The sequence below is a fragment of the Scyliorhinus torazame genome, chromosome 2 (assembly GCF_047496885.1).
Source record: "Scyliorhinus torazame isolate Kashiwa2021f chromosome 2, sScyTor2.1, whole genome shotgun sequence".
In the NCBI taxonomy this organism is placed as follows: domain Eukaryota; kingdom Metazoa; phylum Chordata; class Chondrichthyes; order Carcharhiniformes; family Scyliorhinidae; genus Scyliorhinus; species Scyliorhinus torazame.
The window spans coordinates 298,032,842-298,047,109 of record NC_092708.1 but is presented as its reverse complement, the minus strand read 5'-3'; the positions used below and the strand labels follow the sequence as shown (position 1 = coordinate 298,047,109).

General features: G+C 50.1%; 1 protein-coding gene across 1 annotated transcript in view; it reads left to right on the top strand.

Moving 5' to 3' along the window:
* Nucleotides 1-14,268, top strand: part of ttc6 (tetratricopeptide repeat domain 6) — a 554,053-nt gene that overhangs the window by 186,317 nt on the left and 353,468 nt on the right. The window contains exons 8-10 of the mRNA XM_072488749.1: nucleotides 1,522-1,635; nucleotides 9,252-9,347; nucleotides 13,474-13,566. Of these exons, the coding sequence (XP_072344850.1) occupies nucleotides 1,522-1,635; nucleotides 9,252-9,347; nucleotides 13,474-13,566 (303 nt within the window). The remainder of the gene's footprint in view (nucleotides 1-1,521; nucleotides 1,636-9,251; nucleotides 9,348-13,473; nucleotides 13,567-14,268) is intronic.

Genomic DNA, 14,268 nt, shown 5'->3' with positions numbered 1-14,268 from the left:
ATCAGCCGTCGAGTCATAGTTACATGACTGCACTAGGATGCGGAGATGGGTGACGAACGACTGAAAAGGTTCATCCTTACCCTGAAGCCTCTTCTGGTAAACGTACCGTTCAAAGCTCTCGTTCACCTCAATGATGCAGTGGCTGTCAAACTTCAGCAGGACTGTTTTGAATTTTGTTTTGTCTTCGCCGTCAGCGAACGTAAGGGAGTTGTAGATGTGGATGGCGTGGTCCCCTGCGGTGGAGAGAAATAGTGCGATCTTCCTGGCATCCGATGCTGCTTCGAGGTCGGAGGCCTCGATGTATAAGAGGAACTTTTGCTTGAAGGTTTTCCAATTGGCGCCGAGGTTGCCGGAGATGCGGAGCTGCGGAGGAGGCTGGATGTTTTCCATTTCACCGGATGGCTGCTTGCTGGTCAATGGTGATTCACTCGAGGTAGGTCCTTCAAGATCAGTATCACTCTAGTACCATGATGTGGTAGGCATATAGGTTCGATGTGGACTGCACTCGATGCAGGGAAGCTAGAAACAGACGTCTAACACTGGAGAAGATCCAACACTGTTTTATTCAACGATAGAACTGATGTACATATTCAGCTGTGTGTCGACACTATACTGAACTGACTGGAGACCTTGTAGTAGCCTGACCAGACTTACTCGCTACTGCATGGTGTTTGCACTTACTAGCTCGTGGACTCTGTCTCAGTGGCTGGGTCCCGAGAGAGCGGGAAACCTAGTACCCTCTGGCTTTATAGTGGTAGTGTCCTGTCTGGTGATTGGCTGCACTGTGTTGTGTGCTGACTGGTTATCCTGTGTGTCAATCACTGCCTGTCTGCATCTCATTATAAACATGAGTGGATATTATGACCGGTGTCTCACCAGAAAAATGGCAGATGAGTATTTGAAGATTTAGAGAGAAAAACATGATAAGATTTAGTGTGGTAGTTGATGAAATGAATAGGTCGAACATAGAAAAAATGAATGAAAATCACTTATTGTCACAAGTAGGCTTCAAATGAAGTTACTGTGAAAAGCCCCTAGTCGCCACATTCCGGCGCCTGTTTGGGGAGGCTGTTACGGGAAGGTCACATAGGCTTCTTGACCAGAGGGAAGAGTCTCAAAATTTTCAAGAGGGTATTTTCAATAACAGGGTTAGGGTATTAATGAGTAAGGGGTCATTAATGATATCAGTGAGCACTGGGACCAGGTATATTAATGGACAGATCAAGAGCTGCTGGTTGGCACAACATTTTCTCAAAGCAAATGACCTGGTGAGGAAGTTAAGTGGAGAGATATGGGAAAAGCTATGGATCAGGGTGGAGGAGGAGTATTTGATTTACATCATTGTGTTTTGAACAACTGATTTTACTGTGAGACCCTCTGAAATTCCAACAAAATGACAGAAAGAATTTTCACTATTTTGATACATGTTGACATCATTGACAATATTTGTATGATTACCTTGTTTTTAGAAGTTTTTCTTGCATGAAAATGTGGCTAATATATCATATTTGGTTTGAACAGATGCAAATTTACAAAGATGCAACAAAGCTGTTATGGACACCAGCATTTCCTAAGTTTGCAGTTCCTATTTCACACGTGAAAGAAATCCTATTTCCCAAGTTACAAGTGGAACTGGTAATTAAAATAACATTCACTTTCAACTTGATCTTCAGCAGCAAAAATAGTATTCAGATTTCTATGTTGATTCCAGGGGAAAAAATACATCTGTCTGATCTATAATAAATTAAAAAACTAAAAAAGAACAACTAATTTTATTCATACAACCATTCTGGGTCAAATTTCACCCTCAAACTATCGTCTTCCTCTCCTAAACACCATTGCATTCAATCGGAGGTATGTTTGAATAGTGCTGAGTACTTCCTAATTCTTTACCGAAGTGATCATTCTTTGTGTGAGAGTTAATATTATTAGCTGGTTATTTACTATGTGGGGATGGAGCATGAATCTTGCTCTATTTCCACCAAGTGGATAAAACAGCAGCAGGTAAACGGAGTTGGGGTACAGGTCAGATATGATCCAATTTAGGGTTTCCCAAAAGGTGTTCCTTGGAACCCCAGGGTTCTGCGGGACAGCTCCAAATGTTCTGCGATAGATCCAGCAGGTTGAAATTTTTTAAAAAGCTCTCTTCCAGCTTGAACAATCAAAGGCAGTTGTGTCACTTTGTTAGCTACTGATTGAGGCACTAATCAGTGTGGTGGTGTGTATTAGGGGTATTAAGGTACCCTGTGATGCCGAGAGGCTATTGGTGGATAGACACTGGGTCCCGATTGGATCAGCCACCTGCTGGCTCCACCCAGTAAGGCAGAGTATAAGAGCCCGGGTTCTCCCAGCAGCCACATCTGTAACTGTGCTGCTGGGGAACAAGTCTGCATAATAAAGCCATCGTTCGACTCCTTCTCATCTCGTCTCGTGAGTGATTGATTGTGCTACAATTTATTACGCAAACTTTTAAGGACATGGAGCTCCGAATCATTCCGGAGTGTCTGCGAATCAGCCCCCACGCGGCAAAGTGAGCGGCCACTTTTAAACATTGGTTAGCGTGTTTTCAGGGATACCTCCGAACAGCCCCCGGCATACCTACAGAAGAACAGAAAATCCAGGTCCTGCATGCCAGGGTGAGCCCTGAAATCTACACGCTCATAGAGGATGCGGACGATTTTCCGACGGCGATCGCCATGCTGATAGGAATCTACGTTCGGCCTGTCATCTACGCACGCCACCAGCTCGTGACGAGACGGCAAATCCCCGGGGAATCGCTGGATGAATTCTACAATGCGCTGTTAATACTGGGGAGAAACTGCAACTGCCCATCGGTTTCGGCTAACGAACACACAGAGCTGCTGGTCCGAGATGCGTTCGTGGCAGGTATGCTTTCATCCCAAATTCGCCAGCGATTGCTGGAAAGAGACACACTAGGCCTCAAAGAGGCACGGGCCCTCGCAGAATGGCTACGCCCCTGACCGCGCGGCAGCCCCTTGGGCACCCTGGACCCCCGCTGCGACTGAACCCCCGGGACCTGCCGCCCCCACCCCCCAACCACAGTCCTGCGCTGCCGGAACAGCAGATCACCCGGGGGCCCCCCTGCTATTTCTGTAGACAGAAGAAACACCCCCGAATGCGCTGCCCGGCCCGCTTGGCCCTCTGTAAAGTGTGCGGCAAAAAGTGGCACTTTCTGGCAGTGTGCCAGGCACGGGGGGTAGCCGCAATCTCTGGGGGAGAACCCCAAACTCAACCCCCCCAGCGATCCATGTGCGGCCAACGGGCACCGCCATCTTGGTCCCGGACTCCACGCGGGAGGGATGGGCACTGCCATTTTGTGCTCCCCCAGCAACGTGCGATCCACGTTCAACCCGAACGTTCGAACGTTCATGTTCGACCCGTGGACGCCGCCATCTTGGCTGATGACTAAGGACCCCGGGATGGATGGCCACACGGGGCCTGAAGAAAACGCCCCGATGCAGCAACTATGACTGGCTTCTGTGACCCTGGACCAGTCGCGGCACCGAACGCTCCAAACAGCATCTACGACTGTATTTATAAACGTGTACGAGACGCCCTGCCTGATCGACTCTGGGAGCACGGAGAGTTTTATACACCCCGATACGGTAAGACCCTGTTCCCTTCCGATCCACCCGAGTAATCAAAAGTTTTTCCTGGCGGCAGGGTCCTATTCAGTAGAGATAACAGGGTTCTGCATCATGAACCTCACGGTGCAGGGGAGGGAGTTCAAGAACTACCGGCTTTACGTCCTTCCCCACCTCTGCGCTGCCACACTCCTGGGATTGAATTTTCAGTGTAATCTCCAGAGTTTAACGTTTAAATTCGTCGGCCCTATACCCCCACTCACTATCTGCAGCCTCGCGACCCTCAAGGTCGAACTGCCTTCCCTGTTCGCGAACCTCACCCCGGATTGCAAACGAGTCGCCACTAGGAGCAGACGGTACAGCGCCCAGGACCGATCTTTTATCCGGTCAGAAGTCCAGCGGCTGCTGAGGGAAGGCATAATTCAGGCCAGCAATAGTCCCTGGAGAGCCCAGGTGGTAGTTTACACGCAGCTGGATGCGTACCCTCTCCCCCGCATATCTGACATGGTCAACCGGATTGCACAGTACAAGGTCTTTTCCACGGTGGACCTTAAGTCCGCCTACCACCAGCTTCCCATCCGCCCGAGTGACCGAAAATACACTGCTTTCGAAGCAGATGGGCGGCTCTATAATTTTTTAAGGGTTCTATTCGGCGTCACTAACGGGGTCTCGGTCTTCCAACAGGAGATGGACCGAATTGTGGATCGGTACGGTTTGCGGGCCACGTTCCCGTACCTCGACAACGTCACCATCTGCGGCCACGACCAGCAGGATCACAACACCAAACTCCGCAAATTCCTCCAGACCGCGAACGCCCTGAGTCTCACATACAACAAAGAAAAATGCGTGTTTAGCACCGACCATCTAGCCATCCTCTGCTACCTAGTGCGGAATGGAGTGATAGGCCCCGACCCTGAACGCATGCGCCCCCTCATGGAGTTCCCCCTCCTCCACTGCTCCAAGGCCCTGAAACGCTGCCTGGGCTTTTTCTCTTATTACGCCCAGTGGGTCCCCAACTACGCGGACAAGGCCCATCCGCTAATCCAGTCCACGGTTTTTCCCCTGTCGACAGAGGCCCGCCAGGCCTTCAGCCGCATCAAAGTGGATATCGCAAAGGCCACGATGCACCCAATCGATGAGTCCCTCCCCTTCCAAGTCGAGAGCGACATGTCTGACGTAGCTCTGGCGGCCACTCTCAACCAAGCGGGCAGACCCGTGGCCTTTTTTTTAAGCACCCTCCATGCTTCAGAAATCTGCCACTCCTCACTGGAAAAGGAGGCCCAGGCCATAGTGGAAGCTGTGCGACATTGGAGGCATTACCTGGCCGGTAGGAGATTCACTCTCCTCACTGACCAACGGTCGGTTGTCTTCATGTTCGATAATGCACAGCGGGGCAAGATCAAGAACGACAAGATCTTGTGGTGGAGGATCGAAGTCTCCACCTTCAACTACGAGATCTTGTATCGTCCCGGAAAGCTGAACGAGCCTTCCGATTCCCTATCCCGTGGCACGTGTGCCAACGCACAAGTGGACCGTCTCCGAACCCTCCACGAGGACCTCTGCCACCCGGGGGTCACTCGGTTCTATCACTTCGTATAGACCCGCAACCTGCCGTACTCCATCGAGGAGGTCAGGACCGCCACCAGGAACTGCCAGATCTGCGCAGAGTGTAAGCCGCATTTCTACCGGCCAGATGAAACGCACCTGATAAAGGCTCCCCGTCCCTTTAAACGCCTCAGTCTGGACTTCAAAGGCCCCCTTCCCTCCACCGATCGCAACACGTACTTCCTGAATGTGATTGACGAATACTCCCGGTTCTCATTCGCCATCCCCTGTCCCGACATGAGCGCGGCCACGGACATTAAAGCCCTCTGCACCATCTTTACACTGTTCGGTTTCCCCACCAACATACACAGCGATAGGGGGTCCTCCTTCATGAGTGACGAACTGCGTCAATTCCTGCTCAGCAAGTGCATCGCCTCGAGCAGGACGACCAGTTACAGCCCCCGGGGGAATGGTCTGTTGGAGAGGGAGAACAGAACGGTCTGGAAGACCGTCCTACTGGCCCTACGGTCCAGAAGTCTCCCAGTTTCCTGCTGGCAGGAAGTCCTCCCGGACACCCTCCACTCCATCCGGTCGCTGCTGTGTACAACAACGAATCAAACACCTCACGAACGCCTCCTTGCCTTCCCTAGGAAGTCCTCCTCCGGAACGTCACTTCCGACCTGGCTGGCAGTCCCGGGACCCATCCTGCTCCGAAAGCATGTGCGGACGCACAAATCGGACCCGTTGGTCGAGAGGTTTCATCTCCTCCACGCGAACCCTCAATACGCCTACATGGCGTACCCCGATGGCCGACAGGACACGGTCTCCCTGCGGCACTGGCACCCGCCGGAGCACCCCCCCCCCAATACCAGTGACCCCCTCTGGAGCCACACACATCCCCCCAGCACCAATCACCCCCTCCCTCCCGCCGGCGCACCCCACAGCCGCCCCCTTCCCGGGTGGATCGGTCCTTCCCCCAGCCCCGAATAGGGGTATTGGAACGGGAAGAGGCATCGCGACGCTCCCAGAGACAACGGGCCCTGAACCAGCGCCTGCATCACCACCGGGGCTAAGACAATCGGCGAGGACAACCAGGGCACCCATTCGACTCATCGAATCAGTATAGTTAAGCAAGAAATGCCTCTGTAAATAATTTTTTTGGTTGCCCAGTAAAAGCGGCATTGTAAGTAGTTGATATCGGAGCATAGCCGCCGTGTTAGCGGCATCCTAGGTACCGACTCTGGAAACCCCTACCACCATACGGCCCACTACCCCTCCGGGTTCCTTTTTAACAAGGGGTGAATGTGGTGGTATGTATTAGGGGTATTAAGGTACCCTGTGATGCCGAGAGGCTATTGGTGGATAGACACTGGGTCCCGATTGGATCAGCCACCTGCTGGCTCCACCCAGTAAGGCAGAGTATAAGAGCCCGGGTTCTCCCAGCAGTCGCATTCTGTAACTGTGCTGCTGGGGAACAAGTCTGCGTAATAAAGCCATCGTTCGACTCCTTCTCATCTCGTCTCGTGAGTGATTGATTGTGCTACAATCTAGCCTATTAGCAATCAATGAATTGAGAAGCTGGCCACTGATTGAACGAGCTAGAAATACTTTATTTAAACTCACAGCCAAGTGAGAGGCTGGAGCAGTGGGCGGGCTGAAAGGGACCATGGGGAATCAAGGGAGGGAGCAGGGGCCTTGGGAGAGTGTGAAGGTGTGGAGGCGATAGAGAGAGGGAACAGGAGGTCGAGAGAGGGAGAGGATGCTCGAGAGAGAGGAAGCGGGCCCAAGAGAGGCTGGGATCGCGGGGGCCCAAAGGGAAGTTAGGGCTGCGGAGACCCGAGAGATGTCATGTGAGGTGTTTGTGAGGTGAGTGTGGATGTGGGGTGTGTGTGTGGGAGGGGAGCCGTGTGAGGGGAGTGTGTTTGTAAGTGGGAGTAAGTGTGTATGTTATCATGGCCAATCCACCTAACCTGCGCATCTTTGGACTGTGGGAGGAAACTGGAGTATCCGGGGGAAACCCACGCATGCACAGGAAGAAACTGCAAACTCCACAGTCACTGAAGGCTGGAATTGAACCTGGATCCCTGGTGATGTGAGGTAGCAGTGCTAACTAGTGTGCCACTGTGCCACCCTAATCCAGTTTTGATGTAAACACTAACATATAACAATCTTTGAGTAGCAAAATGTGGACATAATTGGTGGGATCCTCCTAGGCCCACTGAAGCAAATTTGAAGGCAGGAACAAACATTCAGATCAGGGTGCTGGGTCAGTGGGCCAATGTGTCCCCACCTTCAGGTGATCTTGCTCAAAGCCAGTGAACAATGACAATGGCTATCGATGTGGCAGCGAACGTTAGCCAATAATGAGCAATTAAGAGCCTAATGACAGCTCCTGCTCGGTCCTGCCAGATGTCAGAGCAGACTGTTTTTCACAATTAAGAGTTACAGTAGAATTATCAACCCAGTCAGTCTTTTAGGTTCAAGCTTGGTTTATTGTGAAGCACTTCCATATAGCTACTAACCGACAATAAGCTCTCACACGAAGGGCGCGATTCTCCACTCCCACGCCGGTTGGGAGAATCGCCTGGGCCGCCAAAATTTCCCGCAACACCGGTCCGACGCCGTCCCGCGGCGGGAACGGCCCCGTCGAGTTCTGCGGGCCGTAGGCCGGAGAATCGCCCGAGACACCCAAAATGGCGATTCTCCGGCACCCCTGCTATTCTCAGGCCCCGATGGGCCGAGCGGCCATCCCAAAACGGCGGGTTCCCCCCGGCGCAGTCCACACCTGGTTGCTGCCGTCGGGAACAGCGCGGGAACGCTGGGGGGCGGGGGAGGGGGGGGGGATCCTGCACCGGGGGGTACCTCAAATGTGGGGTGGCCCGCGATCGGTGCCCACCGATCGTCGGGCCGTCCTCTCTGAAGGAGGACCTCCTTTCTTCCGCAGCGCCGCGAGATCCACCTGCCATCTTTTTGCGGGGCGGACTCGGAGAGGCCGGCAACCACGCGCGGGTGACGCCAGTTATGCGGCGCCGGCCGCGTCATGTATGCGGCGCTGCCTTTACGCGGCGACAATGCCTGGCGCGTGTAAATGACGCGGCCCCGCTCCTAGCCCATTATCGGGCCCTGAATCGGCCGGGATAGGGGCCGTTTCGCGCCGTTGTGAACCTCGACGGTGTTCACGCCGGCGTGGGCACTTCGGCGTGGGGGTGGAGAATCCCGCCCCAAGTGTTCCAGATGTCTGTATTAAAAGGATAATAAAATCACATGTTTAATAAGCAATTCCCTTAACAAGGTAATTCACATACACAGAGATTAATAGTACATTGCCACGGACTCTGTTGACTCCATGGAGGCAGTCTCCCACTGGCAGGCCAATGGCCAGCACAGTAAAGTTTCCATGCTCCAATGATGGGGCTGCAGGTAGGAATGACCACGCCTGTGGCCCCCCCAAGAGAATTTTTCCCTTTGCTATGATAAGGCTATCAGCTTTGGTCTGCATCATTTTTGAAATTGAAGCCTGCCTTTCTGCCAGAGCAGTGTTTATTTCTCCTAGTGGGCCTGCCATCCTTTCAAATCTGCAAGCCTTCTGATTGGGGCTGCATCCACAGGACCCAGTGAGCCATCCTTAATTGAATGATGGACACCGAGACAGGCCAAGCAGGAGGCTGCTTCACAGAACATTCCACCACAGTGCATATTGCTGACCTGTGTGGAATCAAGACCCAGCAGTGTCCCCAACTGCTGAAAACAAACAATCACCACAAGATTGTGCCCCATACCTTTGTTTATGTTACTTGAATTTTGGAGTCAAGTGAATATATTTGGGATTGTGGTGCAAATAGGGGAGCCATAAGAAATAAGTAATCAAGTATTATGGAAGAGGTATTATTTTAGGGAACTAAATTAAATAGATATCCTTGGTTCCAAAACTATTATCTTTTAATTGTATAGTTAATTACATTTTTGAAAGAATCATTGCTTCCAAATTATTATTACCAATCAAATCAAATGTTTTGAGACATTGATTCATGTATTTTAGACATATGGAGCCAAGATTTTAGCATGTAATCTTGTTGAACAATCTCTTTGCCAACACTAAAGGATCAAGTGGATGACTTTTCCATGGAAACATTCCAATCGGATCAAGATTTTGACATGGATGAGGAGCAGCAAAATTTGGAAGAGAAAGCTGCGATGGTATGAATCACCAGTGGCATTTTCATTTACTGTCTGATACAATAAATTAAAGTGTTCTTTTTCAGGAACTAAAAGGGTTGATTTTCCTGATCCTTGCACCCAGGAAATCGCTGTCTTGTCATGGCCAAAAGTCAGTACAAAGGAATGAAGATTTGTTTCATTGGGTCTTTGTACCTTTCACATTGCCTTGAGAGTTTAGGGATTCTATTGGGCTGGGGCTATAGCAGAGTCTGCATCTGATCTTGTGGCTGTGTTTGTGTCTGCAGTAGGCACAGTATTGTTGGTGTAATGCAAATGATCAGGAAGGAGTTACTGGTCTCCTTCTCATTTCCCTGTTACAACTGTCGTTTGCCCTGTTTCTAGATCTCCACTAACTGGAAGGACTGTGGAGGTCTTGGAGCAGTCAAATGTTGTGTGTTAAATGATACATTTTTATTCTTTTCCTGCAATGTTTTCAGGTAATAGTCTTTGCTGCTCTTGGTTTCTCTTAATCAGCAGCCAGTAAGCCTGATCTTGAATTCCCAATGAACAGCTGAAAATCTGAAAGATCATTCTTATCCATTGTGCCAAGGTGCTGGGGTAGTATATTAACATGGATAGAGAATTGACTACCTGTTAGAAGACAGGGAGTTGGGAGAAGAGAGGCATTTTCAGGAAGGCAACCTGTAACTAATGGAGTGCCCCGGGGATCAGTGCTTGGCCCACAATTATTTATAATATATATTAGCGTGGATGCACCTGTGCACTGAGGTCTGTGAGATTCCAGACTGGTCCCCACTCGGTACCTGGAAGGACCCCGTGGCGTAAAAGTTCAGAGCGACCGTCACCTTGATGGCCACAGGGAGCAGGTGTCCTCCCCCATACCCCCGCGGTGCCAGGTGCGACATGACCTGGCAAATATGTCACACTGCCCCCCGCTCAGCTGGAGTCTTCGACGGCATGCCCGGTCCAGCAGGTCCATGACTGACGGGCATGAGGGCTTATGTGGCACCTCTTTCCCAACTCCTCCTCCTTGGCCTGTTGGGTGTCCGGCTTTCTATCCTCACCGGCTGCTTCCAGTTCCTCTGGGGCAGGCTCTGCTGCTACAGGGTCCTCCCCAAGCAGCTCCAGCTCTTGTAGCCTCAGTGCATCTCCCAGGGCTGAGGCGACTAGGATGAAGGCCAGTATTCCTGGTTGAATTCCGAAGTCCATTGTCTATAGGGGGTGATAGTCGACATCTTAGCATGATGTATAGCCCTGTGCCCAACCAGGTCCACCGGGCTACACGGTGGCCCGTTCTGCCTCCGCATGACCCTATTCCCCACCTCTGGCCATTCATTCTGGAACTCTGCCCTTCACACCTGGCACTGTGGTGGCCTCAAGCCCTCGCACCCATCCCTGCTGCACCGGAGGTACCTTTGGCTGGTGCTACCTATGCCAGTGGTACCCTCTGCGGTCCCTGCCCGCCGCTCTCTTGCAGGGGCTACTGTGGACATGGCTCTTGAATGGGCCGTGCACTGCCCTGCCAGCGGGTGGCAGCTGGTTGGGGGGTAAAGAGTTGGTGGGTGTGGTGTGTGGTGTGCAGGGGTGGTGGGATGGGGGTTTGGAGAATTGGTGGGTTGGGGGGTGTGGAATGGGGTGGTGGAATGGAGGATGAGAGGTGGAGTGCGGGGTGGGGTGTGCAGTGGTGGAGTGGGTTACCTATACTGCCAGTGTCACTCTGCACAACCACCTGCCACCGTAGATTGTCAGTAGGGTGTGCAGTAAGATGGCTGGCTTGCAGGCCTCAGCAATGGCGGTCCTTGCCAACCCAGTCCCATGGGGGGGTCATCCCAACCCCACGGCCCATCCCCTGGTCCCCCCCTGTCACTCCCCTTTTCCCCCCCCTAGGCCTGGCAGATATCCATTCCCCCCCCCCCCCGCTCCACCCCCCCCCCCCCCCCCCACCCCCCCAACCAGCCAGCCCTGTCAGTGGCATGACCGGCAGCCCACGATCCTGCCTCTGCACATCCTACATCCTCTCTCTCCCTCATCAGCCACGACGCCTGTTTCCCGATTTTCAAAACCACAAGTGAAACCCGCTGTTGGTAATTCCCCTTGGAATTTACTGTATGTGCCGAGTAGATCACATTGACACCGTGGTCGAGGCACCGGAGCATGGAATTATGGAATTCTGACGTGCGCTTGCGCCCACCACGATTCTCCGCCCAACCGCATTTTACGATTCCGGCCTCAGCCGACGGAGAATCCCGCATCTACACTTTGGAATTTATATTGTGGAAAGGCGATTGATGAAGCAGCTGAAGATGGTTAGGCCAGCTCTGAGGAACTCCTGCAGCCAAACTTTGGGCTGTAACAATTGGCTTCCAGCAACACAAGGTTTGCAAGGAATGACTCCAACCAATGGAGTGCTTTCTTACTATTTCCCATTGACTTCAATTTTTCGGGGGCTTCTTGATACCACAAATGCTTACTTGGTGTCAAGTCAGTACTCTCACCTCACCTCCAAAGCTCTGCTGCCCAAATCTTAATTTGCATCATCCCTTTACTTTGGTATGTGACGGAGATATTAGGAAATTGGGTCCAGAAATTAGACACCAATGTACCATGCAATTTAGGGGTTAAATAGACTGATGGGGGAAAAAGCCTGCGAACACAGAGTCAAGGTTACACCCACACCGGGCCGAGTTACATTGTGCCAGTCAGACTTAAACCTGTTAGTGGGAATACACCGGATGCCCCAGATATTATTCTTCGGGTCACTCCTGTATGACCACCTATTAGCCCATTACAGAATCTGATGGCCTCTTTGTCCGTCTATGGGAGATTAGTTGCATGTCAATAACATGGCTCTGTTCTTTTGTTATAAACGGGAGTGGGCAATTAAACAGCCAAGATAACACTGATGGGTTCAAGCCTGGAAACCCCAGCAGAGAACCTTTGTTTGAGGGGCTGGAAGAACTTGGCGAGAGAGGGAGTAAGAATGCTGTTCTGAACAGTTACGGGGGTGAAGGCTGTGGAAAGCGACCGAGAGAGGCCATGTAAGTTACAGAGAAAAAGGCTTTGCAAATGGACCGGGAGAATGTTGCCAACGAGGCAGGCTTTGAAAAAGGATTCAGAACGAACGTCCTTAACAGAAGAAAAATTACTTTCTAAGTGCAAGTATTGCCTTTTCCTGTCTGTGTAAGTGGAACAAAAGCTGCATGTTCATTTTAAAGTGTTCTTTAATGGGAACTAGTCTCTTTAAGTTACAAAATTACATGTAATCCATTATTGTTAGGGTGTAAATATTGTTATGTTTTCTTTTAATAAAGTTTGTTTTTAAAGTAGCAAAGCCCTATTTCTTATATTATCACTCCTGGAATGAATCGATCTTTCCATACCATCTTAAACTGAAAAAAAGTTCTGGCTCTGGGTTCAGTCTCTTAGCCACTGTCAAGAGCTGATCAGGCGTTTGTAACAATTTGCTAACCTATTCTGCCTCCCAGTCTGATAATGCCTCAATTTTATAATCCTTTTCCTTTTTGCCAAATTTATCTATAGTCTTGCTCCTCCCTATGTCTGTCATCTCATCCTGATAAAGTTGCCATAGTGCCAGATGACCATACGCTGCTTTCCCCTTTGAGGAGGAGAGCTGACTGGTCGTGATTTTAACCTGAGGATCACCACACCTCAGGCGCAGGGCAAAGTCGAGAAGGTGGGGCCTTCATGAAAACCTCACCTGGTACAGGAATCGAACCGTGTTGCTGGCCTTGCTCTGCGTCATGAACCAGCTGTTTAGCCAAGTGAGTTAAACCGGCCCCATCCAGCCCTACAGCCCTCTGTGATATCCACTTTCCTCCAGTTCTGCCCTCTGCAAATATACAACCTTAATCATCCTTCTTTGGTGACCACGCTTTCAACGCCTTGGCCTTTAAGTTTGGATTGAAACCTCTTGAGCTTTTCTACTTCTTTGTCCTCTTTTAAAATGCTCCTAAAATTATCTTTGACCAAATTTGTGGTCCTCTTTCCTGGTATCTTCTTCTGTGCTTCAGTGATGAAACTTTTTTTTACTGCTAACAGTTTTGTTATGTGCCTTGGGATGTTTGTTAATGGTGCTACACACCTACCAAATGGTTGTTGTCATAAATAATATGTTTTATTTCAGTTAAGAACACTTTTTAAAAAGCACAGCTCATTACCAGATCTACGAGTGTTTTCCTTTTATTCTTCCAATGAATCATTCAGAAATCACTTTCAGGTACCTTTTACATTTTGTTGTATGATTATACAGGATTGTAACATATCTTATAAATATTAAAGTTAATTATAAGCCATATGTGTTTTTTTACATTGTATCATATTTATTTTGGCAGTAAAGATATCACAAGCATTCATTATTTGAAAGTGAATGATGCTTCTATAATTTAACAAAATCTTGATATCATATATATTATATATACAAAACAAACTATTTTCATTAAACTTTTAATGTTTTATACATAAACAATCAATCAATAAAACATGTATGAACAACCACGTCAAACAAGTATATTTTCTAAAACCCCCACCAATTATATCCACCCCCTTTCCAATAGAACCCCACTCCAAACAGCTAACAGTGACCAGATCCTTGAAAAGTAATATAAATGGATGCCATCTATGGTAGAACCCATGCATTGCTCCCCTCAACCTGAACGTAACCTTCGAAGTACAAAAACTCCATCAAATCACCCAGCCAAGTAACAGCACTGGCCGGGGTCGCCTGCCTCCAACTCAGCAGAATCCACCACTGAGCCAACAACAAGGCAAAAACCAGAGCACCCGCCCCCACACCCATCCTCTATTCCGGCAGGTCCAATATCCCAACTAATGGGCAGGGCTCCAAATCCACATCCAAAATTGCCGATATGGTGTTTAAAAAAAGGTCCCCCGAAACCCACCATTTTGGGGCAGGACTGCT